Source organism: Natrix helvetica (genome assembly GCF_964273705.1).
Source record: "Natrix helvetica genome assembly, chromosome: 6".
NCBI classification, from domain to species: domain Eukaryota; kingdom Metazoa; phylum Chordata; class Lepidosauria; order Squamata; family Natricidae; genus Natrix; species Natrix helvetica.
Window position 1 is genome coordinate 62053818 of NC_138553.1, and position 24247 is coordinate 62078064.

General features: G+C 37.4%; 1 protein-coding gene across 5 annotated transcripts in view; it reads right to left on the reverse strand.

The window, feature by feature from the left end:
- Positions 1-23982, reverse strand: part of ANKRD26 (ankyrin repeat domain containing 26) — a 103743-nt gene extending 79761 nt beyond the window's left edge. For 3 of the 5 annotated variants that reach the window (XM_081958283.1, XM_081958280.1, XM_081958282.1), the window contains exons 1-15: positions 23506-23982; positions 20493-20607; positions 20104-20277; positions 19089-19195; positions 17200-17337; positions 16820-16968; positions 9635-9668; positions 9487-9556; positions 6851-6911; positions 6557-6750; positions 3744-3834; positions 2972-3039; positions 788-890; positions 193-209; positions 18-99 (exon numbers count right to left, since the gene is read on the reverse strand). In XM_081958283.1, the coding sequence (XP_081814409.1) occupies positions 18-99; positions 193-209; positions 788-890; positions 2972-3039; positions 3744-3834; positions 6557-6750; positions 6851-6911; positions 9487-9556; positions 9635-9668; positions 16820-16968; positions 17200-17337; positions 19089-19195; positions 20104-20277; positions 20493-20607; positions 23506-23750 (1648 nt within the window). In that variant the 5' untranslated portion in view covers positions 23751-23982. The remainder of the gene's footprint in view (positions 1-17; positions 100-192; positions 210-787; positions 891-2971; positions 3040-3743; positions 3835-6556; positions 6751-6850; positions 6912-9486; positions 9557-9634; positions 9669-16819; positions 16969-17199; positions 17338-19088; positions 19196-20103; positions 20278-20492; positions 20608-23505) is intronic. The other 2 variants (XM_081958281.1, XM_081958284.1) reach the window with 2 other exon arrangements.
- Between the last annotated feature and the right edge of the window lie 265 nt (positions 23983-24247).

Genomic DNA, 24247 nt, shown 5'->3' on the forward strand with positions numbered 1-24247 from the left:
CCATATAATGTAGTTACCTGATTTTTGCTTTTCTATGATTGCCTTTTTTACAACAGGAGCAGGAGATTCACATACCAAGTTTTCTTTTGCAATATTTTGCTATAAAGATAATTCAGTGAAGAATGAAATAAAATACCACAATGTAGTAGTAAAAATAATTAAATAAATTCATGTAACAAAAGTAGTACTAACCTGCAAACTTGGTTTTCCTAGGGGAAAAAAGGCAAAAAATGCTGTATTCAGTGTGAAAGACGCACCCAGATTTTCACCCTTTTTGAGGGAAAAAGGTGCGTCTTATACTCCGAAAAATACGGTAGGTGTTATATGTTTGTTTATAGGTAAGAAATAGAATATGGGAAGAATAGATCATTTGTTGTATTTTAAGAGAAGATGATAAATTACTAAAATTGTTTGTACTTGTGATAATTCTTTATATTTTTTCTTTCTTTTTCTTAATTGTTTTTCCTTTTCTATTTTTTTCTTATCTGCACCTTTCTTTTTATTCTTTTGTTAGATATTTTATAGGGTTATTGTAGGAGGAAAATATATAGGTATAACCTGTACATTAAGGCACAACTTGAATCAGGTAGACCCAGGATAAAGTCTTACTCAGTTATAGAAATTTGTTGGGAATATATTGGCAATATATATAAATCAACCCACCCACCAACCCCCCCACCCAACCCTTAGCCATTCCATTATACTTTCCATATCTAAACAACTGAAAAACATTTAAAATATTTATGTATGTTGATATAACAAAAGGGATAATTTATGATGAATTTACCATTAAATGGTTCTTCTATAATACTGTGCATATGTTTTCCAGTTTTGGCAGGAGATGTAGGTAGAGAACTAATAGTTGGCTTCCTGGGGCTTTCTGAAGTACACTATTGGAAACATACACGAGAAACATAAGTACAACTATAGTCATATACCCATTTTGTTTATCTTTATTTTTCTACAAAAAAGAAAGATATTTCTGAGCATATTATGAAAGCTTTTAATTACAAAAAACATAAAAGCATTTTAATTTATAAGTTTAGCTTTTAAGAAATGGTTGATTTGCATTTACTTACAACTGAAATGTTTGAACAGACATTTGTATTAAGGATTGCAACCGTTCCCATTTTAATTTATTAGAGTAGAAAAGTTAGCTGGAAATAAAATGATTTAAAAAAAAACCTTTACAAAATCTGAATTTCAGATACACTAAATTTCAAATCTCCTTTCTGAAGTACCTCACACCTACTTCAACTAAGAATGCATCCTAGAATGAGTTGGTTATAACTCCGGACCAAAAGCAAAGTGAACTACTAGTATTCAAAAAAATTCAGTATCAGTTATCACTATTCTCGTGTGCCATATAAGAAAAGACACTAGAATCTCATACAAGAAAAACATTTTATTAAACACAAAAGGTATATATTTATAACTGAAGAAGCCTTTAAGCATAAAGACAATTTCATAAAGGAAAACTATAGAACATTAGAGAAAGCCTTCAATAATAACACATTTCCAACTATGGACCCTATACCCATGATGGCGAACCTATGGCACGCATGCCACAGGTGGCACACAGAGCCATTTCTTAGGCACATGAGGCGTTGCCTGTCAGTGGCCATCGTGCATTCACGCGCTGGCCAGCTGACTTCGGCGTTCTTTTGAGACAGTTTTTCGCCCTCTGGAGGCTTCCTTGAAGCCTCCAGAATGTGAAAAACTGGCCCTACAGGAAAACCAAGTTCAGGCAATGTGTCTTTCGGTACGGCCACATGACTGTTTTTTGCCCTCTGGAGCCTTCAGGCTTCCCTGAAGGCTCCGGAGGGTGAAAAATTCACCTACGGACAAACCGGAAGTCACTTCCTGTTTACTTGTAGGGCTGGTTTTTGCCCTCCGGAGCCTTCAGGGAAGCCTGAAGGCTCCAGAGGGCAAAAAACAGTCATGTGGCCGTACCGAAAGACACATTGCCTGAACTTGGTTTTCCTGTAGGGCCAGTTTTTCACATTCTGGAGGCTTCAAGGAAGCCTCCAGAGGGCGAAAAACTGTCTCAAAAGAACGCCGAAGTCAGCTGGCCAGCGCGTGAATGCCTCCTGAAGCCCCCTGAAGGCTCCGAAGGGCAAAAAACGGCCCTACAGACAAACCAGAAGTCACCATTCCCGAACCTCCGGATTCCTCGCCCTCTGGAGGCTTCAGTGAATTTCCTGAGGCCTCCAAAGGGCATCCGGTGGGGGGAAGTGGAGGCTGTTTTTGCCCTCCCCAGACTCTTAGAAAGCTTCTGGAGCCTGGGGAGGGCGAAAAAACCGCACCAAAAGCAGTGTGTGTGTGTGTGTGTGTGTGTGTGTTGGTCACGCGTGCATGCGCACAGGAGGTGGTGGTCATGCGCATAGCATTGGGGGGCACATTCTCACACAACCCCCCTGCACTCCCCCCGCTTTTGGCATGGGAGCCAAACAAGGTTCGCCATCACTGCCCTATAACATATTAATTTATATTTCATATAATTAGAAAACTACTCCTTTATTTAATTCTATGGACATGATATTCAACTAAACAATATTAAACACTATTCATACTTTCTACACACTTGTACACTTGTACTGGGGCAGTTTCAATTCATTTCAGCAAAGAAATGTCATGGAGATGGCAAAGAGATAGCAGCATGTGTCTTACGTTTGAAATTAATAAAATATTTTCCCTGAAAAAATATTTTTCTCACTGACCATTTTAAAAATACAAAATGGGTAAAGCTTGTAAGTAACTGTGTGGAAAATAACTCAAATTAAACTCCTTGGAGCGTCAAACAATTATTCTGATTTAATGCTAACAACATTATCGTTAGCAAACTAAAGACATATCCATAAACACTAGAAGCTAAAACTGATTAATATGAGAAACAATAAATCAAAACAGATTTTAAAATGGAAGCTTTTTGTTTTTAAATCATAGAGCACAGAAAATTTTAAAAACTTACTTCTGAATCCCATGGAGATTCTGTATACTTTTCCTCTTCATCTTTGTCCTCACCCAAAATGGATTTAGCTATAAAATAAAATAGTAAATTGTTTACAAAATACTCAGTGTTCGTTATTCAAAAGTTGAGATTGTGGCAATTCAGATTTAAAAGTATTGCCAGATGCTATTCATTCCTCCACCCCCATGTTTGATTGGTTCTGCCAATTTATCATTCCTCAGTCCTATTCTTGTATCACACCTTGATAAGGCAAGACAAAAGAGTTAACTAGATTATAGGGCAATTATTACATTTAAATAACTACATAGTTTTGATAGCTGCCTTCTGACATTAGCTATGCACACTACTTTTACTGAAATATTGCTGAGAAGCGAAAGCAAAATTAATTGAATCTTTTTGGTCAGCCCCCAAATTTTTTTTAAAAAAAGTTGTTTTCAGAAAACAACCTTCTCCTTAGAGATTTTCAGAAACCAGCCACAGAAGTTTTTAAACACAGAGCATGAAAACTGATATATAACACTTTAAAGAACGATAGCATCCCAATAGATGTCCAGTTCATAATAAATAACTTAATTACAAATAGGCTATTTCCAGAAACAATTTTGTTTATATATTTTAATCTTATAATATTAAATTATATTAAGATTCATGGCAATAACCAATTAATTATTGGTTTCATGAATTTTAGGTATTAAACTATTAGCTTAATGAAACTATAATGCATAAATATGAGAAGTGACTGCAGACTAGTTAATATAACTAAAACTTATACCTTTTGGTGAGATGGAAGACTGCCTACAAACAATTTTTTTTTTATTGGCAATATCCTGTTCAACACCTTCTTCACCTTTTGAAGGTTTCTCCTAACAGAAAGAACAACATTCAGTGTTTATTGTATATAGCAATTGGAAATTGTAACGACCTGTTATTACTTTAAAGAAGTCTTTAGAATTTATGACTAAAATTTTAATATACGTGATTTTATCAGGGAGTCATAAACTGTCTGGGATATTGCCAAGAATATATATTCACTTATGTACTGTAAGTAATAAACTAGAGTAGTGGTCTAGCACTAGTAAGGTGCTCCAAGACTCTCCCAGGAGTAAAAAAAAAATCAAAATTATTTGGCAGTCTATGCTGAAAAATACAATGTTAAAATTCCATCAAACAATCATGAAAAGTGAATGCATCAATTTTAATTTTTAATATGACAAATATTGATATATCTGGTCCATCCAAACAAAAGCTTTTTGGGGGACCTCCATAATTTTTAAAAGTGGGAAAGAGTTCTGAGAGAAAAAAGTTTAAGAAACACTGAATTGAAGTATCTTCACTATAATGTAAAATGTGATATTTTATAATACTAGAAAGCTGAATATTTATTTTAAATGACCAAGACCATAAATTATACATTTTCACTATGTACACTTATTATTTATTTGTTACATATATTATGCATAGTTATTATTACCATTAATAAAATAGTGGTTATTGTTACCATCATTTTATTAATCAATACAATAAAAAACTATTAATCAAATTAACCTATAAATATATATAATTGTGTTATAGTATGAATCTGTATGCCTTATTTTCTATGTACCATCTTCCAAGCAATTTACAATTAAAAGACAAGATAGCAATTATAAAATTGATTTTGAGAAAAAAATTAGAAGCCATTCTTAAAGACTGGTTATTCAATCTGGAGGGCGTGTGTAAGTGCACTAAGGTACCTATTGGCCCTGTCGCATTTTAGGGTTTTTTTCATTTTGTTTGTTCAAATTTGTAATTTTTGTTTGATGAATAAATGAATGAATAAGTAAGTATAAAATAGTAGGTATTCTAGCTATAAGTAATTATGGCATCATAGAAAATCAACATCTTGAATTGTATATAGAACTATTAAGCCAGTTTGGATATTTTTGCTTCATTTGAATATTATCAAATCTATGCATTAATCTGGATTCTGTGTTCAAAATCAATGGTCCCCAACCTTTCCACCTTGGTGGCCTGACGAAGGAGGAGGAGCATATGAGTGGCAGGCGTACACATAGTTCCATTTGTGCAATAAGAGCGCATGCATGCCCTCTCCTCACGCAAATAGAGATCAAGCACGAGTGAAGGGTCTTTGCACTCGCATGCAAAGCTCCACTCGCGGCTGGTAATTGCACTTGTGAATGAAGTTCCGCTCATGCAAGTGGACACCCCTGGAGTGGAGGGTTCTTGCGCTCGCAAAGTTCCACTCCCACCTTATGTGTGATCACAAGCACCCTCTGCTAGTTCCAGTGGAGCTTCGTGCACGTACTTGCCCACCATTTGTGCGAGTGGAGCTTCACACACACATGCTTGCCCATTTCTCCTGCAATCAGGTTTTGAAAAGGCTGCAGTCCAGGGATTGGGGACTAAATGATTTGGAATGGATTTTATTTCTCCTGTGCCATTAAAATATCATTAATGAACAAGCTTGTTAAAATACAGTTTTTTATTTATGAAGTCTTTGCCTTTGCAATAGGTTCACTTACTTTCAAATCAGATTGGAAAGTTTTCAGATGTTCATCCTCACTATATTTATATATTGTTGGCTCATATATTGCTTCTTCCAGTTTTTTTGAATCCACACATTCCTTTTTTCCAGGGATCCCATATCCTGCAAAATCAGGATTCCTAATATTCTCTTGTGTACTTGTATTTTTTCTAAGTTCTGCTTCTGATCCAGAATTATGACTTTCAATATCATCCAGAACGGAATCCATGCCATTTTCTTGAGAGTTAGTTGAGAAAGTAAAGAATGTAGTTTTTGCAACATTCTCCAAAGAAAAAACAGTTTTGCAAAACTGTTTTTGATTCTCATATGACAATTTATTATTATTCTCAGTGTCCTGGAGTTTTTTTAACTTCTGAAATTGATTTTCATGACTAGATTCTTTTTCAACAGAAAGTTCAGGCTGTTCCTTATTTACCTTGTTAGTAATTGTATGATAATGTGAAGATTCAGAATGACCAGAAATAAAAGCTTTAGGAATATTAGTACCATCTTGCGTCTTTTCACTTTGTACATTACATACTTCATCATTACACTTAAACAGATTTGTTTCCCTCTCATGTTCCTTTTCTCTGGAATGTTCTTTCCCTCCTAATTTGTCAACATATTCATCTTCCTTATCTTCTGCCTTGGTCCAAATTGTTTTTATGTTTTCTTCCTCCCTTTCTATATTGAAGTGCTCCTCCATTTCTTTCACTTCCTCCTCCTCCTCCTCCTCCTCCTCCTCCTCCTCCTCCTCCTCCTCCTCCTCCTCCTCCTCCTCCTCCTCCTCCTCTTCTTCTTCTTCCTCTTCCTTTGCCTCTTTTTCATTTTTCTGATCTTCTTTCCTCTTCCCATCAAATTCTTCTTCCTCCTTGCTTGCCACAGAACTATCAGAATCATTTAATTCTTGCTTATTGTGGTTAAATTTTTTTTGAATATTTTTTTGAGTATTTTCTTTTGACTGATTTTTGCTTTCATTATCTTCACAAAATCACATGTGGGTATAAAAACATACAATAAATAAAAAAAAAACATACAATGGATAAATTCAAACATATTACCTGTTTAGAATGCAACATTCTCTGGGAACATTTGGAAAAGGAGCCAGGTGAGGAATGGACAGAATGAGGGAAGGTTTTGACTTGGAACAAAGGCTTAGGAAGGGATTCATTGCATTCTTCAAATTCATAATCTGCTTTATTTTGCTGTGAACTGCCTAAGGGTTCTGTTGGGATAGTGCAATCTTTTTCATCTACTGTATCAAAATACAAACACACACACAGAGATTAAAACACAGTTAATGTTTTCTGTACATAAGCACTATAATCATAACTTATTTTGTTCAAGCAACTTACATTTTTTCAAGAAGTCCCATGGAACTTTCATTAGCTGAGCCAAACTTGGTTTTTCTGGTTTCTAAGTATAAAAGTTGAAGCCGACAGAAGTTGTCACTGTAACAAGCATTGCTATACTATCTTTACATTTTGCTCTTCTTTCAAAAAAACCTAGACTTATAAATGTATAAGACAGCATATTGCCCCCAACAATCTGGGTCCTCATTTTACTGACCTCAGAAAGATGGAAGGCTGGGTCAATCTTGAGCCAGTGAGACTCAAACTGCCAAAGTGTGACCAATTGGCCATCAGCAGAATTAGCCAACAATATTGCAGTCTAACCACTGCACCACCACGGCTCAAGCTGTATGTATTGCATTAAATTTAAGATCTAAATCAGTGGTTCTCAACCTTCCCAATGCTGCGACCCTTTAATACAGTTCCTCATGTTGTGGTGACCCCCAACCATAAAATTATTTTCGTTGCTACTTCATAACTGTAATTTTGCTACTGTTATGAATCGTAATGTAAATATCTGATATGCAGGATGTATTTTCACTACTACAAATTGAACATAATTAAAGCATAGTGATTAATCACAAAAACAATATGTAATTATATATTGTGAAATATTTATTTCTAATTACAAATAAATGAAATTTTGTCTTGAAGCATGATGTAGCATGGATAACAGTCTTAATATAACAAGAGTAAACTACATTGCTACATTTTGCGACAGTATGCGCAATGTGAAATAGCAGAGCATTGTTCGGTACATCCAACTCGCTGCGCAGTTGCACAAAATGTGGTGAAACTCACTTAACAACGCTCTTGCTTAGCAACCAAAATTTTGGGCTCAATTGTGGCCATAAGTTCTTTTTCTTTTTTTCTTTCATCTCTCTCTCCCACTTTCTTTCTCTTTCTTTCTTTCTTTCTTTCTTTCTTTCTTTCTTTCTTTTTCTTTCTTTCTTCCTTCCTTTCTTTCTCTGTCTGCCTCTCTCTGTGTGGCTCTTTGTCTCTCTCCTCCTCCCTCGTCTCTGTCATTCTCTCTGTGTGTCTGTCTGTCTCTCTCTCTGTATCACTGTCTCTCTCTCCTCCCTCCCCCATCTCTGCCACTCTGTGTGTGTGTGTTTCCTACTCACTCTGTGTGTGTGTGTGTGTGTCTATCTGTCTGTCTCTGTCTCTCTCCCTCTCTGTCTCTTTGTATGTGTGTCTCTCTCTGTCACTCTGCGTGTATATGTGTGTGTGTGTCTGTCTGTCTGTCTCTCACTCACTCACTTAATCACTCACTATATGTGTCTCTCTGTCTGTCTCTCTCCTCCTTCCTCCCTCCCCCTCTCTGTCTCTCTCTCTCTGTCTCTCATTGTGTCTGTCCATCTCTGTTTCCCTCCCTCCCTCCCTCCCACCCTCTCTCTCTCTCTCTCTCTCTCTCTCTCTCTCTCACACACACACACACACACACACACACACAGAGAGATACACATACTGTGGTCACCTTGTTGAGTGTTCCAATCACATTTGAAACACTCAACAACTGGCCTGCATTTATGATTTTTTGCAGCATTCTGCATTCGTAGGACCAAAATATATGGTTAAAAGTACCTGGCAGCACCATTTTTCCCTGGGAGGCTCCGCAGAACATCCCAAGATGCCACCACATTTCCCCTCTTCGAGAACAGGTTCTCTTCAGAAGGACGAGGCCCCGCTGGTTCCCCTCACGTTCTTCATCTTTCAGCTGAGGCCCCACACCATAGAAAACATAGGCGAGCATATGCCCTGCGCAATTACAGCCCGGAGCAGGACCAAAGCCCTTCTCCCAACTGGCCCTTCCTCCCTTGGAGGGCTTTGGAGGGAAGCTTCTGCAGAAGCCCGGGCAAGTGAGAACAAGTTCCCACCGTTAACGAAGACTCCGAGGCTGTAATTGTGCAGGGGGGATGCGCGTGCCTATGTTTTTCACGGCATGCAGCCTTGCCAAAGCTCTGTGCGGCCGGCGATGACTCCGGATCCCATCTGGGAAGACGAGGAACGCGAGGGGGACCCGGCCCTCCGCAGATGGGCTCCGGAGTCATTGGCCACCCAGAGCCTCAGCATGGCTCCACGTCATGGAAAACATAGGTGCACGCACACACCCCATACAATTACAGCCTCAGAGACTTCATAACGGTGTGAACCTGTTCTCACTCACCCGGGCTTCTGCAGAAGCTTCCCCCCCAAAGCCCTCCAAGGGAGGAAGGGCCACTTGGGAGAGGGGCTTTGGTCCTGCTCCGGGCTGTAATTGTGCGGGGCATGCGCGTGCCTATGTTTTCCATGGCTGGAAGGTGAGGAACGTGAAGGGGACAAGTGGGGCCTTGTCCTTCTGGAGGGCTTGTCCCGAAGAGGGCTGATGTGGTGGCATCGGTCTTGGGATGTTCTGTGGAGCCCCCCAGGGACAAACACCATGGGGAATGGCTTTTTAACCAGGCGGCTGTCAGAGAGAAGAGGGCAGTGTGCGCCCGTGTCTTAGGCGACCCCTGTGAAAGAGGTCACGACCCACAGGTTGAGAACCGCTGATCGAAATTGAAGTTCATATTTTCTTTCCATCCCAACAAGTATTAATTAGTATCATAACAAGTCTTTCATTGTTAGAGGTTTTGAGTCTTCATTGTACAAAATCCTACCTTGGGACTGGAGCCTAGTTCCTCCTCTTCTGAAGAAAGCCAGCTATCATCATCTGTTTTTTCATAGTTGCTTAAACACAAATACACATAAATAAGAATCTATCTTTTTCTGGAACTTCCTGAATTCAAATCAAAATTTAAATCTTACCTTGTAGAACCTCCAGAAGAGTGGTTATCAAGAACTGTAAAAAACCCAAACACAAAGAAAAATAAAAATGCAGACAAATCAAGGGAAAAAACTATAAAGATTTTTTATATTACGGTAAATCAAACTGCACAAGTTTAAATGTAGAAAGATATCTTAAAAGTAAAAAAATAACTTACTCAGTAGCTATGCAAAAGTTGGCAAACATTATTTAATTAGATTTTTGTATTTATTGTAAGCTTTTCTAATTTTTAAACTGGAAGTTATATTCAGTATAAATATTTGCAGTTAATTGCATCTTAGATTGCATGAAAGTTTATGATTTAATACTTTTACTGCTTGTTTTATGGAATTTCCATTTCAATAGTAGCAATTTTCTATTTGTTCAATAAAAGAAAGACATATTATTCTAAAAATGAAATATGAAAAAGGCTCACGTGCATGCACAAATTAGCATTCAGAAGTCTGAGCCCAATTTTTATATTAATAAGCACCCAAGCATATGATGTAGATCAGGGGTGTCACACTTGATTTCATTGAGGGCCAGATCAGCGTTGTGCTTGTCCTTCGGGTATGTGAACAGGGGATGTGGCCAATTCAACTTAGTTTGCATGGAGGGCGCCTCTGGGGACCAGGCAGGGAGGCAATCAGTGGTGTCCGGTGGGTAGGATAGTGGGTAGGAGGCCAAGGTGGGTAGGAGGCCAATAGTTGGCTAAGCAATTCTTCTATCATTTCATCCCCCAGATCTTATTAAAAAATCAATGAATTCCATGGACTCAAAAACACGAAGATACACCAATAAGAACAATTCAGAGTCCCCCCATCAGAAGCCAATTTCAAGTGGAATTAACGGTTTCACTCAAACTGACTAACTTAATCATACCCCCTCACAAAATTCTTCTCTCTGAAACCAATCCAGGTTCATCAGTTGCCTTCTGATCTAAGCTCCTTGATGCTCTCTGAGTATGGTTGTTTTCTTGCAGACCTTTAATTACCCAAACTAGGTAACATCATCAGTGCTAGTAAGGAGTGGGGTTTGCTTTCAATTTATATCCTAATGGCTTACCCTGTCATTGTTGGTGGGAGAGTCTTGATGGTTCTTTAGTTGGGCTCTTTACTGTTAGTGTCAGATCTGCCATCTTCAGCTTAGCGCTTCTCTGGCAGCCTGCCATAAATTGTTAGGGGCTGGTGGGAAGAGGAAATAGGCAATTGGCATGTAAAGGAACGAGGCGAGCCAAAGGGGAGGAGTTGACAAGTTTGACAGAAGCCAGAAATGTGAGAACCAGCCTGTTCCAGTCTTCAAGGCCGCGAAGCCTGAGAAAGGAATGAGAACTGTACCAAGTGGCACTAAACATTTGAGCAGTTCCCAAAACACCTAGGCGGTCCACCATTGGACGAAGGCAAACTGGTTAAGCAGGGAGGGCTGGGGAGAAGGGGGAATACTGTAACTCTTTGCATGCAAACTTTAGTACTAGCCTACTTTCACTGTAACCACTAATCCTTAGTAAAAGAAACTGTTACCCCAACCAAATGATCTTTATTTCCTAGGGACCTAGTTAGGGAAAGTCTGGCATTAGGCTAGAATTGCTATAAGGGTCAACCCGGAGAAACATAGTTTGACAGTTCCTTGATTTCCATATTATTTACTTCTTCATTATTGGTCTGATATTGGCTTGGTCTAGGATAGTTACAATTTTCCAGTTGAAACTATTAATGTTCTTATATAATTCATATCTTTTATGATTGTAAGCCTCCCAGAAATACCTTGAGGTAAGATGGATGGCCTATACATTTAAAACAGAAACAAACAAACACTATTTAGACAAGCACAATCACACTGCAGCAATCCTAAACATCTCATCTCAAACATATCATCTATACAATATCTTTCAACGTAATGGATATCCACACTTCATCAAAAAGTGCCTGATCACGCAACTCAATATATCACAACCCAAGCTCTAAAAAGGATAAATTATATCTCAGAAACCACCAACAGACTATTACAACCATGTGGCATCCATGTAGCATAGAAATCAACTAAAGCCCTTCAAAACATCCTAAATAAACCAAAGATCCAGCAGCTTCAGAAGAAAAAACAGGAGTCATCTACAACATACATTGTAATGACTGCAACAAGTACTACATAGGATAAACAGGCAGAAGACTAGCAGAACGCATCAATGAACAACAACTAGCAGTCAGAAGGAAAACTGTGACTATCCTAAACTAAGCCAAGCCCAAAAAATGCTAGAGAATTTCTGGAAGCTTAGCATTGACAAATCAGCCATCAATACATATGTAGACATAAACAGCATATACATATCATTCAAGAGACAATCAACAAGCCAAAAAGGCAACAAAAAGACTAATATTCCACTAGCATTCATCACTCAGATTAACAGATATTAATCAAGATTAACATCAGATCACCAATTAATTAAACGATACCCCAATCAAGGACTTGCAAAGCAAATTGATAGTAAACAGCCTAACCAAATAACTACCAACATCATTCCCACCAACACTGACAGAGCCAGTCACATATAAACTGAAAGCAAACCCACTCCCCACCAGCATTGATGGTGTTATCAAGTTTGGGTAATGAAAGATCTGCAAGAAAAGAACCAAGTGAAGAGAGTACCCACTCCTCATTTCAAACCTGGGCTACAAATATTGTCCTCTATCACTACCTTTTCTAAAAGGAGTAAGAAGAAAACAAGCAAGCTATCCATATTATGAACTAAACATTTAAATAAATTATTACATTATTATTTGACCTGCAGAGAGTTACTCCTTTCCTGACTTGTTGAGCAATTCCTGCACTTCTCTATCTATTTTTCTATTTAGCACAAAGCCTTTAACAATAAAAATTCAAAATGTAAACATGTATCTGTTTATAAAGTAGTAATTGTAGCAATCACATTAAAAAAGAATAAAACATTTAAATTCTCTGTCCAATGGTATTTTCCCCTTGTTCTTTGAAAATTAAAACTGCAACTAAATATCTAAATCCCACCTTATATGGAATATCATAATTATTTGTTTAAATTTTGATTCAACTGTCATTTTGTTTGTAGATACTTTTCTAATGCCCAAACTGGCTATTTGCTGTTATTCAGAATTGCCATTTCATAGAAAATGGGAATTTTCTGTAAATTCCTAAAGATATTACAAATATGGAAGCTATACTTTTTATTTCTAATATTTGCAATAGAGATATGCACAAAGCAGAACAATAGCTAATATCCTGGAGTATTATGAGGTGCATACAGGGAAACAAGTGGCACTTGTATTCCTGGATGCACAGAAGGCATTCGATAATTTAAATTGGCAATACATGAAACAACAAATTAAAAATATGAATTTAGGAAATAAATTTGAAAGATTAATAGAAACAATATACTCCACCCAAAAGGCAAACATACTATTGAATGGGGAAAATACAGAGTCCTTTGAAATAACGAAAGGAGTAAGACAGGGCTGCCCACTATCACCTCTGCTTTTTATTCTGACGCTAGAAAGCCTGATACGAATTAGAAAAAACCAGGAAATAAGAGGAACCAAAATTAAAAATGAAAAATACAAAATACAGGCCTTTGCAGATGACTTAGTATTTATTATAGAAGATCCATTAGAAACAGGGAACAGGTTAATGCAAGAACTAGAAAAATATGGAGATGTCGCAGGACTAAAAATTAATAGAGAAAAGACCAAAATAATAACCAAAAATCTGAAGGAAGAACAGAACAAAGAATTAGAAAAAACAATAGGACTCCAGGTAGTAAAGAAAGTCAAATATTTAGGAATATGGCTAACTGCAAAGTGCTTAACCATAAAAGAAAATAATTACACAAAATTAGTGCAACAAATAAAAAAAGACTTAGAACTATGGGGGAAATTACAACTATCATTATTAGGGAAAATAGCAACTATAAAAATGAACATACTACCAAGAGTCCTATATCTATTTCAAACGATCCCCATAAAATTAGAGAAAAAATTCTTTACCGAACTGAACAAAATAATACTAAAATTCATCTGGCAAGGGAAAAAAGCTAGGATAAAACTGAAAGCATTACAGGACGATAGAAGCAGAGGTGGTATGGGGCTACCTGACTGGGAACTCTACTATAATGCAGCAGCACTAATTTGGATTAAAGATTGGATAAATTTAAAAAACAAAAGAATATTAGCAATAGAAGGCCATGACCTGCAAACAGGATGGCACTTTTTCTTATGGGAAGAGAGTAAAAAGAAGCAAAAATATTTCCATACACATCATATTAGAGAAGCATTGATTCAGGTCTGGAACAAAATTAAAGCAAAACACTATATGAAAATACCGGCATGGCTTTTCACCATGGAAGCCATGACACACCCCAATATGCTAGATCTATCAAAAATGGTTAGGTATAGTGAAATTTTAGATAACCAGGGGAATCTGAAAACGAACCAAGAACTAAAAGAGAACAATATCAATATAGATTGATCTATACCTCCAATTACAATCAAGATACAAAAAAGATATAAAAGAATATGGAATATATACAGAACTGCAACAAATAGACAAAATCTTAATTGGCCCAGAAAACAAATTTATAACGAAAATGTATAAATATTTGCTAGAAATAAACTTAGAAGAAGAAATAGTTAAAGGCTGTATGATAGCATGGGCCAAAAATTTTGGTTATAATATAGATCTAGCGGATTGGGAAAAAATTTGGAATATAAATTATAAATTAACGAGATCAGCAACACTGAAATAAAATATATACAAAATGTTTTATCATTGGCACCTACCACCAAAAAGATTGGCAAAAATGTACCCAACACTGAAACCGACCTGTTGGAAATGTAAAAAAGAACAAGGGACCTACTACCACATGTGGTGGACCTGCCCGGAATCGCAAAAATATTGGAAAAAAATGTGGAAGTGGGCACAACAAATTACGGGGGAACAAATAAAGTATAAACCCGAAAGCTTCTTACTAGGAATAATTAAAGGGAACTACACAAAAAAAATTAAATATCTACTAACACATATATTAACCACAGCTAGAATAGCTTTTGCCCAATGCTGGAAGCAAAATAATATACCGCTGGACGAATTAGTGATAAAATAAACCTTGGATTGTGCAGAGATGGACAAACTAACCCTAAAATTAAAGGACAAAGAAGAATCAGAATACTACGAAATTTGGAATAAATGGTATGAATGGTTGGAAAATAAGAAAAATAATTAAGCCGAAAACAATATACATAAATAAACATAGAACTGTATATAAAAGTAGGTAAATATGTAAAAGATCATAAAAATGTATAGATAAGATGACATAATGATGTAATAAATGGTAAAGAGAGGAAAACACATACAGATACGATGATGTAACATTGTACAAACTGTTGATATAAAGATTGTAATATGTGATGAAAAGACAAAAACAATAAAAAAATATTATTTTAAAAAAAAGAGATATGCACAAAGCAAAAATAGTTTTATTCAGAATATAAAACAAAGCTGTTCCACCTGGAACATTCTACAGAAATGTTTCAAACTGCTTCCTTCCAACCCCAACTCCCAAAATTTTGATTATTAAAATGCAAGGAAAAAGCCCCTTGTTCCCTCATTTTTTTCTTCCTAGAATCAGCAAAAGAATGCAATTCAGCATTGGATAAAAACACTAAATCCAGTCTAAACATCTGGCTGACTGCGAAATGAACCATAATACCACCTAACAACAGAAGTAATAATTAAACTTTTTTTTTGCAAACTCTGTCTATAAACCGAACAGAACTTGGAGCACACTGCTTCAAAATATTCAACTAACATAAACAGATTTCAGAATTTTCAACTTAAAAATTCAAAGAAAATTGTATCAATAATTCTCAACCCATTTTTGTATTTAAGCAGCCTCCCTATAAAAGAAAGCTCATCTACAGACCATACAAGAACATCACTATAGTATATAGCATTTAATTTTCCCTTAGCTAAAACATTAAATACATCAGCAATTTTCCATACCAAGGAGATAGCAATATTTTTCTAAATCGAGCCAACTGATTGCTGAGAGTAGCATCAAACCAAGCTTTCTTGTCTATCCCCATTCTTCAGGATAGACGAGGAGTAGGACTTAGTAGCAACTTTGTCAACAATAAAATATTAGTTAGGTAATAGTCTTGAAAAGGAAGCATTGAATTGGCATTCAACTTCCAAGAACAAGCTGAGAAACTGATTATGGGGACATACGTCTTGAGAAATACCAGTTTCATTAAGAAATGAAGAAAAAATAAATATCAGGATGTCAGTACATCAATTATCCTAGGTAATATCCCATTTCTCAGAAGTCTAACTGGAATGCAAATATGGCAAATCACCACTACTACATCTGACCAGAACTGTTTATTGGCTTCCCCCAAAAAGGAACAAATCTATCTTTCTTTGCCTTGCTAATGGAGTTCAAGGAATTATTCAAGGAACCTGCAAAACTGTTTTCCTTGACAAAATTGTTATTATCACTCAAGAGGTGGCTGGCATCCCTGTGGCCAAGGTGGCCTGTTATTTTTCCTACGCCAAGACTAGTTTGCAACCAGCAGGTCTATTCACAAGAGATATGTCAATGCTGATGCTGCTTCCCTTAGAAGCATAGAAACACTTATAAGCATACAATACACATATGTATTGTGTGATTCAATTATAATGTGCAACTCACTATGCTAACTTTACATCACTCTGCCAAAACCTAACCTTCATTAAAATCTGACTGTTTTCAACGTCTTTTCTACAAAAATAGCTTGCTCAATTATTTCCTTGGTATTCATAAGCTTTAACTTAAAATTCCAAAACTGCTTTGGACATGAGCTTCCAGGAGTCAAGAAAATGGATCTGTTTGCTTTGCTATGTCATACACCAGCAACTTTTATCCAATCAGTTGCTTAAATAACAGGCCACCAGAATTTCACTATAGTGTGGCAACATCCATGAAATTTAGTTTTGGGAAAACATAAATTCAGCCTGCTTCTTATTGAAGCATCTTTGTCACCTTTGTGCTTTGTTGGGAATATTCTGCAGACCTAGAACACAAAATAAACATTTTTTTTACAAACAACAGCAGTAATATCTACTTCCATTGGGAAAGGACAGAATTGTACTAACTGACCAGCCATTTGTACTATATTAAACTTTACCTTCTTTATTTTTAGCAGGAGCACCAAGTGTAATACCAGTATCTCTGTCTTTTTCTTGACTGCTTAATATAGACAGAACTTTTTGACCATGTAATGTGCCCTCTTCTCTATTATTGCAGTCGGAATATTTAGCAACATATTGCTTAAGGCTAAAAGGAAAAAAAATATTTTACTCAATATTGACACATTTTAATAAAGCACAATTAATCTCAACACAGAACAATATTAAATAAAAAGCAATAACTTAGTTGTTTGCATGCTACTTTAACAGCCTGCTAATATGTTATCTAATCTTAATCCATGTTATGCTTTTTATTTTCATATAGGATAGTTTTGTTTCTTGGTTATGTGACAATGAAAAGACAAATGTTTCGGCTTACATGGAATCATCACTAATCATAGCATAATCTTTTGCTGACCATCCACTTTTATCTCTATGGGCAACATTCGATCCATGAAGGAGGAGAACATGAGTTAAGTCACGTTTTTTATTAGAAGCAGCAATCAATAGTGGAATTCTGAAAGAGAAGAACGCCCCCTCAATTACTGCATATAATCAAACCTTCACTAATACTTTATTTAATCCTGTATTTACTCAGCATTATTCTCTCTTGCAAAAAGACAGGGGAGCTTTCACATTAAACAAAGCTGCAATTATTTATTTATTTAACGTATGGCATCTCATACATGAACTATATACAAACATTTCACCTAGATTAGTAAACACAATAAAATATAAATGTTAAACAGATCTATATTTAAATACCAATATCTAAGCCATCTAACCATTGAAGCACAGCATCATTCATATTAAAATAATAATAATCAGATACTGGATGAGTATATGCTTTCAGCTTACATCCAGTTATGACTGATTTACTATCTGATATGGGACCCTGCAGTCACACTGAGTGGAGGATAATATGTCCCATTTATACAGAGTCTTGATAGATGCCGTGTGAGGTGCATCTATCAAGACTCTGTCTATCAAGAATCCTGTTCAGGATTTTCCATTGCGGTCGTGATAGTTCAAAGCCTGGCACCTTTCTTGTGGAGTCATTTATATAATTTCCTGTGTCTGCACATTCCATGATCCATTTGGCTTTCCACTGGGAATCGATTTAAAGATGTTGGGCAGATGTTATGCAAGTGCCAGTGGGGGGTTCCTGGATTTGTATCTTCCGGTTAATGAATGAGGAAGGTCAGCATGCAGTGGTAGGAGTGAGTTGCTCTTAATTTTTCTGTATTCTCTCATTTATGCATCTTGCCTTCATAAAGTTGGCAGTGTTATATTCCTCAGAACAGGAAGCCAGAAATTTGGAGTGGTTTTAATACATCCACTTATAATCCTCATGGTGTCGTTCAGTGGTGGGTTCCAGATCCTACGATGTCCACATGGACGTGTGCAGCACGCGCGCAGTGTGCACGTGTCTTACCGCCTCCGCAACGCTCCAGCTGCTCAGCAAAGCATCGTGCAGACACTGTACGTGCCATGCATGTAAGCGCCAAAGACTTAAAAGACCAGTAAGGAGCTCAGACAGGCGGGCGGGCCCTCTGGAACACCATACCGGAATGGTATCCAGTGCTCCGGGCAGGCTTTGGTACGCTCGTACCAGGGCATACCGCCTGCAACCCAGCACTGGTGTCGTTGAATCTGGTATCTAACTTATTAGTATTTACAGCTGTTAAGCCATACAGGGGCACAGAATTCTGTTGCAGGGTAGACCAACTCTAGTGCTGCTAGATTGAGGGTGACAGTTGAAGCTCCCCATTTAGTTCCACATAATTTCTGCAGTATGTTGTTCCTAGTATTGATGTTTGCTACCATATTCTCTAGGTGTATTGTGTAGGAGAGAATCCAATCCAATGTTACTCAAGGTACTTTGGATGGGGATCATAGGGGAGTAGGTTGTTGTTTAAGTAGACCTTTGGGGCTTCAGATGGTAGTTGTGTTTATAACAAAAAAATAAATTAAGTATAAAAGCTACCCATGAGCTTTTTTTTTTTTTACTGAAAACAAATTGAAAATGGCATTGAACAGAAACATCAGTATTTTCTTTAAATGTAAACTATTTTAAGAAACCTACATTTTTTCTTTATTTTCAAAGTTTTATCTTTTGATCCCAAAGGGAGTTTATAATATAGCTGGAAACAAAACTTTCAGATAAGACTTCAGTGCAATGTTAACAATAGCACCAAGCCATTGATAAATAATGTTTTATATTGAGAAAATGTTATTCCAGCTGACTAATTATGACCCAAACTGTACCTTCCCAATTTATCTGTGGCATGCACAGATGCGTTTTGTTGAAGAAGAAACTCTACCATTTCTCGATTATTTTCAGCCACAGCAACAATTAATGGTGTGCAACCATCCTGTAATAAAAAAAAGAAATACATATATGCATAGTTTCTGTTTCGCATTTAACAAATGCAATGTCCTGTACCCAAGCCAGACAAAAATGATAAGAAGTTTTATTTCTTTCAGACTGCTTCTAGATGGGTTTCAGTGTGAGTTAAACATCTCTGAAATAATATTTTCTATATTTCTACTTGGCTTTAAAGTTTCAGATAATTTCAAACATTTGTGCAATATTACAGATTTGACTATTATATGCAAATATTATATTGGAAAAAGTAGAGCTGCACGCAGTTTTCTTGGCAATGTTTTTTAGAAATGGTTATTATTTGCTTCTTACTAAGGCTGAGAGAGTTAGTGACTAGTCCGAAATCACTCAGATAGATGGAGGGACCTGAAACTCAATCTCTCAGCTTCTAGTCCGATGCCTTTAACCACTATATCTAATGAGTCCTTTATTTTGTACCATTTACTCCCATTGGATACTGTCACAATTCTACAAAAAAACAAGTACATCTTGTTTGCAGAGGGATAATGGGCAGTTTGTGTCTGTTACCCAAATTGATGGAAAAGAAGAAAAAGTTCCTACTATTTTTAACAATAGGAAGGGGTACCTTATGTGACATTTGAACCTGAGATTATGATTAAGTATGTCCAAAACAAACCCCCATGTGAAAGCTAGCAAAAGCTTATTTAAAGGTAAATTACAAATTAGTCAACTTGTTCAAGCAAAATAAGAAATGAAGAGTCTCAAGTTCCACTTTATTACTCAATAGATACTTATTATTTACACATTAGTCTCTCAGTAAATAATGCAGTGTTTTTTTTCTGTAAATGATGTTAATTTTAAAAAAATCAGAATATGTATTGGCTTATACAAAATCAAAAACTACTTAATATATTAAGTAAACTACTGGAATTTTACCTTATTTTGTGCTTCAATGTCAGCTTTCTTTTCAAGCAGATATTTTGCTAGAGATACACTAGAATTAGAGGCAGCAAAGTGGAGGGCAGTGTTGTTGTCTATGTCCTTCAGATTAGGATCTGCTCCATGTTCAAGCAGATAAATTGCACAGAATTCTTGCTGACATTCCACCGCCTAAATATTTAAGAAGATGTTAGGTCTACAACAATTCATAAACCTAGGTAATACTCTCTATAATTTAAACAAAACAAAGCTACAGCTTTTTCTTGGTTCCTTTTGATTATAAGCAATACTAACAATTTATTATACTGATAGTTTTGATTAAAACAGAAATTATACAAAATTTGGCTTTATATTACTAGTAAATTTGCACTATTTTAAATGCATACCTTCATTAATGGAGTTCTCTTCTCTTCATCACAGCTATCTAGTTGGCATTTGTTGTCCACCAAGAAAGTAACAATGTCTGTATATCCATTAGCACAGGCAAAATGCAAAGGTGTTCTAAAAGAAATGATATTATAAAAGAAGCCATAGTCAGTCAGTCAGTAACAAACAGTAGAGTACATCTTTCTTTTTCTTAAGAACATTTTGATTTTGCATCTTTGAACTGTATTTCAAAACTAGCGTACAGCATATGATGAATTGGAATATACCCATGTACTCAATATACTCAGTGGTAAAGCTCTACAACATATAAATTGCAGTTAATTAGTTCTTCCTAGCTGAAAAAATAAATTATACTTTGCAAGAAAGAATAAAGACTAAAATACAGCAGAAGTGAATATTATTTGCTTGATTTCAAATACAAATCTTTTGATACAATTCAATTGAAATTAACAACCGATGACATTTAGTACAAATTCTAAAATAATCCAGCCACTATTTCCCAGTCACTGATAGATATTAATGTGATGGCTATAGAAAGGAGGAAAGAGAAAATTCCCATTATAGCAATGGTTTATTTAAACATTATCTTAATTAAGGTATGCTTTTTAAAACTTAAGAGAACTGCAAAACTTCCTATCCATAATTAAGTACTGAGATGTTTTCAGGACTCTTAACACATTTGCATTATCATCTTTTATTTATAGCCAGTCTTTCCTCCATATAGCTTTCACTGTGACATTTACTTAATACAGGTAGTCCTTGACTTACAACAGTTCAATGACACTGAAAAGTAACTTATGACAGTTTTCACACTTACAACTGTTGCAACATCAGGTGGCAACTGACTTATAGTTATGACGGTTAGTCTCCCGGGGTCATGTGATCAACTTTCCCAACTTTCTGACAAGTAAAGTCAATGGGAAGCCAGATTCACTTAACAACCATGTTACTAATTTAACAGCAGCAGTGATTCACTTAACGATTATGACAAAAAAGATTGTCAAATGGGGCGAAATTCACTTAAGAAATGTTTCACTTATAGCAACAGAAATTTTGATGTCAATTGTGGTCATAAATCAAGAACTACCTATACAGGAACTAGCGGCAGGGTTCAACATATAAAAAAGTGATATATGAAAAAAGATACTCGAACAGAAGAATCAATAGAAAGGATGTCATTTTATTAGACATATATAAGAAGGGCGTTTGAAAGTAGGTGTGCAGTATTAAGCATAATATGGTTCTAGGTACAGGTAATCTTCGACTTACGACCACAACTGAGCCCAAAATTTATGTTGCTAGATGAGGCATTCGTTAAGTAAGTTTTGCTCCATTTTATGACCTTTCTTAGCACAGTTAAAGAGATAACTGCAGTTAAGTCTGGTTTCCCCCATTGATTTTAGTTGTCAAAAGGTCTCAAAAGGTGATCTAATGATTTCAGGACACTGAAATCATCATAAATATGAGTCAGTTGCCAAGGGCTGAATTTTGATCACGTGACCATGGAATGCTGAAGTGATTTTAAGTGTAAAAAATGGTCATAACTCACTTTTTTCACTGACATAACTTTGAATGGCCACTAAATGAACTGTTGTTAGTCAAGGACTACCTGTACAGTGTGTCCTAGTTACGATGTGTCTGGTATAAGTGGGAAAAGAAACTAAATTATTTCCAGAAACCTATTCCCATTTATGGATTATAAAAGAACCGAACATTTTACACATTACAAGCTTCCAACCATGGGGTGGTATTTATTCTTTAAAGGGTTCATTTAAGGACACAATCCAGTTTAGTGCCTCATGCCATCAAGAGGTCATAAAGTCACCTTCCCACACAGTGAAGAAGCGCTGAGGAAAACCTCAATGCCACAGCAACCTTTAGCACCAGACTCCGAGGAAGAGGTGGTAGACTTCGTAGAAGTGGTAGACTTTAGGAAAAATCCTCCCAAACTACCACCTCTTACAATACTAGACAACACAGTATCAACAGTAGAGGCCTTCAAATTTCTAGGTTCTATCATATCTCAAGACTTAAAATGGATACCTAACATCAAAAACATCATCAAAAAAGCACAACAAAGAATGTTCTTTCTTTGCCAACTCAGGAAGCTCAAACTTCCCAAGGAGCTGCTGATACAGTTCTACAGAGGAATTATTAAGTCTGTCATCTGCACCTCTATAACTGTCTGGTTTGGTTCTGCAACCCAACAAGACACACACAGACTTCAGAGGATAATCAGAACTGCAGAAAAAACAATTACTACCAACCTGCCTTCCACTGAGGACCTGTACACTACACGAGTCCAAAAGAGGGCTGTGAAAATATTTACAGACCCCTCGTATCCTGGACATAAATTGTTTCAACTCCTACCTCAAAACACCGCTATAAAGCACTGCACACCAAAACAACTAGACACAAGAACAGTTTTTCCCCGAACCGCCATCACTCTACTAAACAAATAATTCCCTCAACATTGTCAAACTATTCACTAAGGCTGCATTACTTTTACTATTAGTCTTCTCATAGTTCCTATCACCCATGTCTTCCCACTTATGACTGCAGGACTGTAACTTTGTTGCGTGTGTTTCCTGATTGCTTATTTGCACCCTATGACTAGCATTAAGTGTTGTACCTTATGATTTTTGAATGTATCTTGTCTTTTTATGTACAGAGAGCATATGCATCAAAAACAAATTCCTTGTGTGGCCAATCATACTTGGCAAATAAAGAATTCTACCCTATTCCTATTCTCTTCTATTCAGCACCAGACTCCGAAGAAGAGACCCTCAGGAACAAATTTCCCGCTACCCAGCTACCTATGACATCCACACAGTCCTCCACGTGGGCACGTTTTTGACCAGTGACGGGCCTCACTGGGGTGAAATCCCACCCTTGGAAGCCCGTTGAAGGGGGAGCGCCGGGTGGCCCAAGTAATGCAGGAGGGCTGAAGAGGAGAGCTGGCGTTGGCCTGAAGACGAAGCGGGGATCGAGGCCAGGCCTTCTCCTTCCCACCTGCCGGCTCTATCCTGTTCGTTGAGGTCGTGTTTCTGCAGGAGGTGTCGGAGCTCCCCGAGGTCTCCTTCGGCCGCCGCTCGGTGCAGCTTACTCAGCTCCTTGAACTGCAAGTTGTGGCTGTCGCCGCCGCTACAGAGGAGGGCGCCTGGGGCTGAGGCGCAAGCCACGACGCGGCTCCGAGACGGGGACTGCCGCTCACTCTTCTTCCTCCCCAGCCCCAGGATTTTCTTCACCTTCTTCATTCTCCTGACCGAGGAGATGGAAGGGGAGGAAGGCTTGGAGTCACGACGTGCGTCGCAGCATTCGCCGCCACCGAGTCACTTTCCCTGCGCTCAGGAGCTCGCTGGGTAGTAGCATGGCTGCCTGACGAGGTCAACGCCGGCCGCTCGCTCCGGCCGCGCGACGGCAGTTGAAACGGGGCGTCCCATCCAAGAAGCCTCGGGCATCGATTCTTACGGCGTCAGAGGGAGGGAAGAGCGGAGGGCAAGCCGGAGCGCGGTAGCCAAGGCAACGGCTTCTCGGGGCGGCACTGCGCACGCGTGCTCAAACTTGTTTGGGGGTTTATTTTGGCGCGACCACGTTGCTTTACGAAGGCGCAGGCGCAGTCTTCCGTCATTGCTGCGGAGTTTCCGGGAAAGTTGGCCGCTGAAGGAGGTCGGAAAAACGGTTTGGGAAAGTGACCGTGGCCGTTGTAGAGCCAGCCTGAAACTAGGCCGTGAGCCTAGTGAAGAGAACGCAA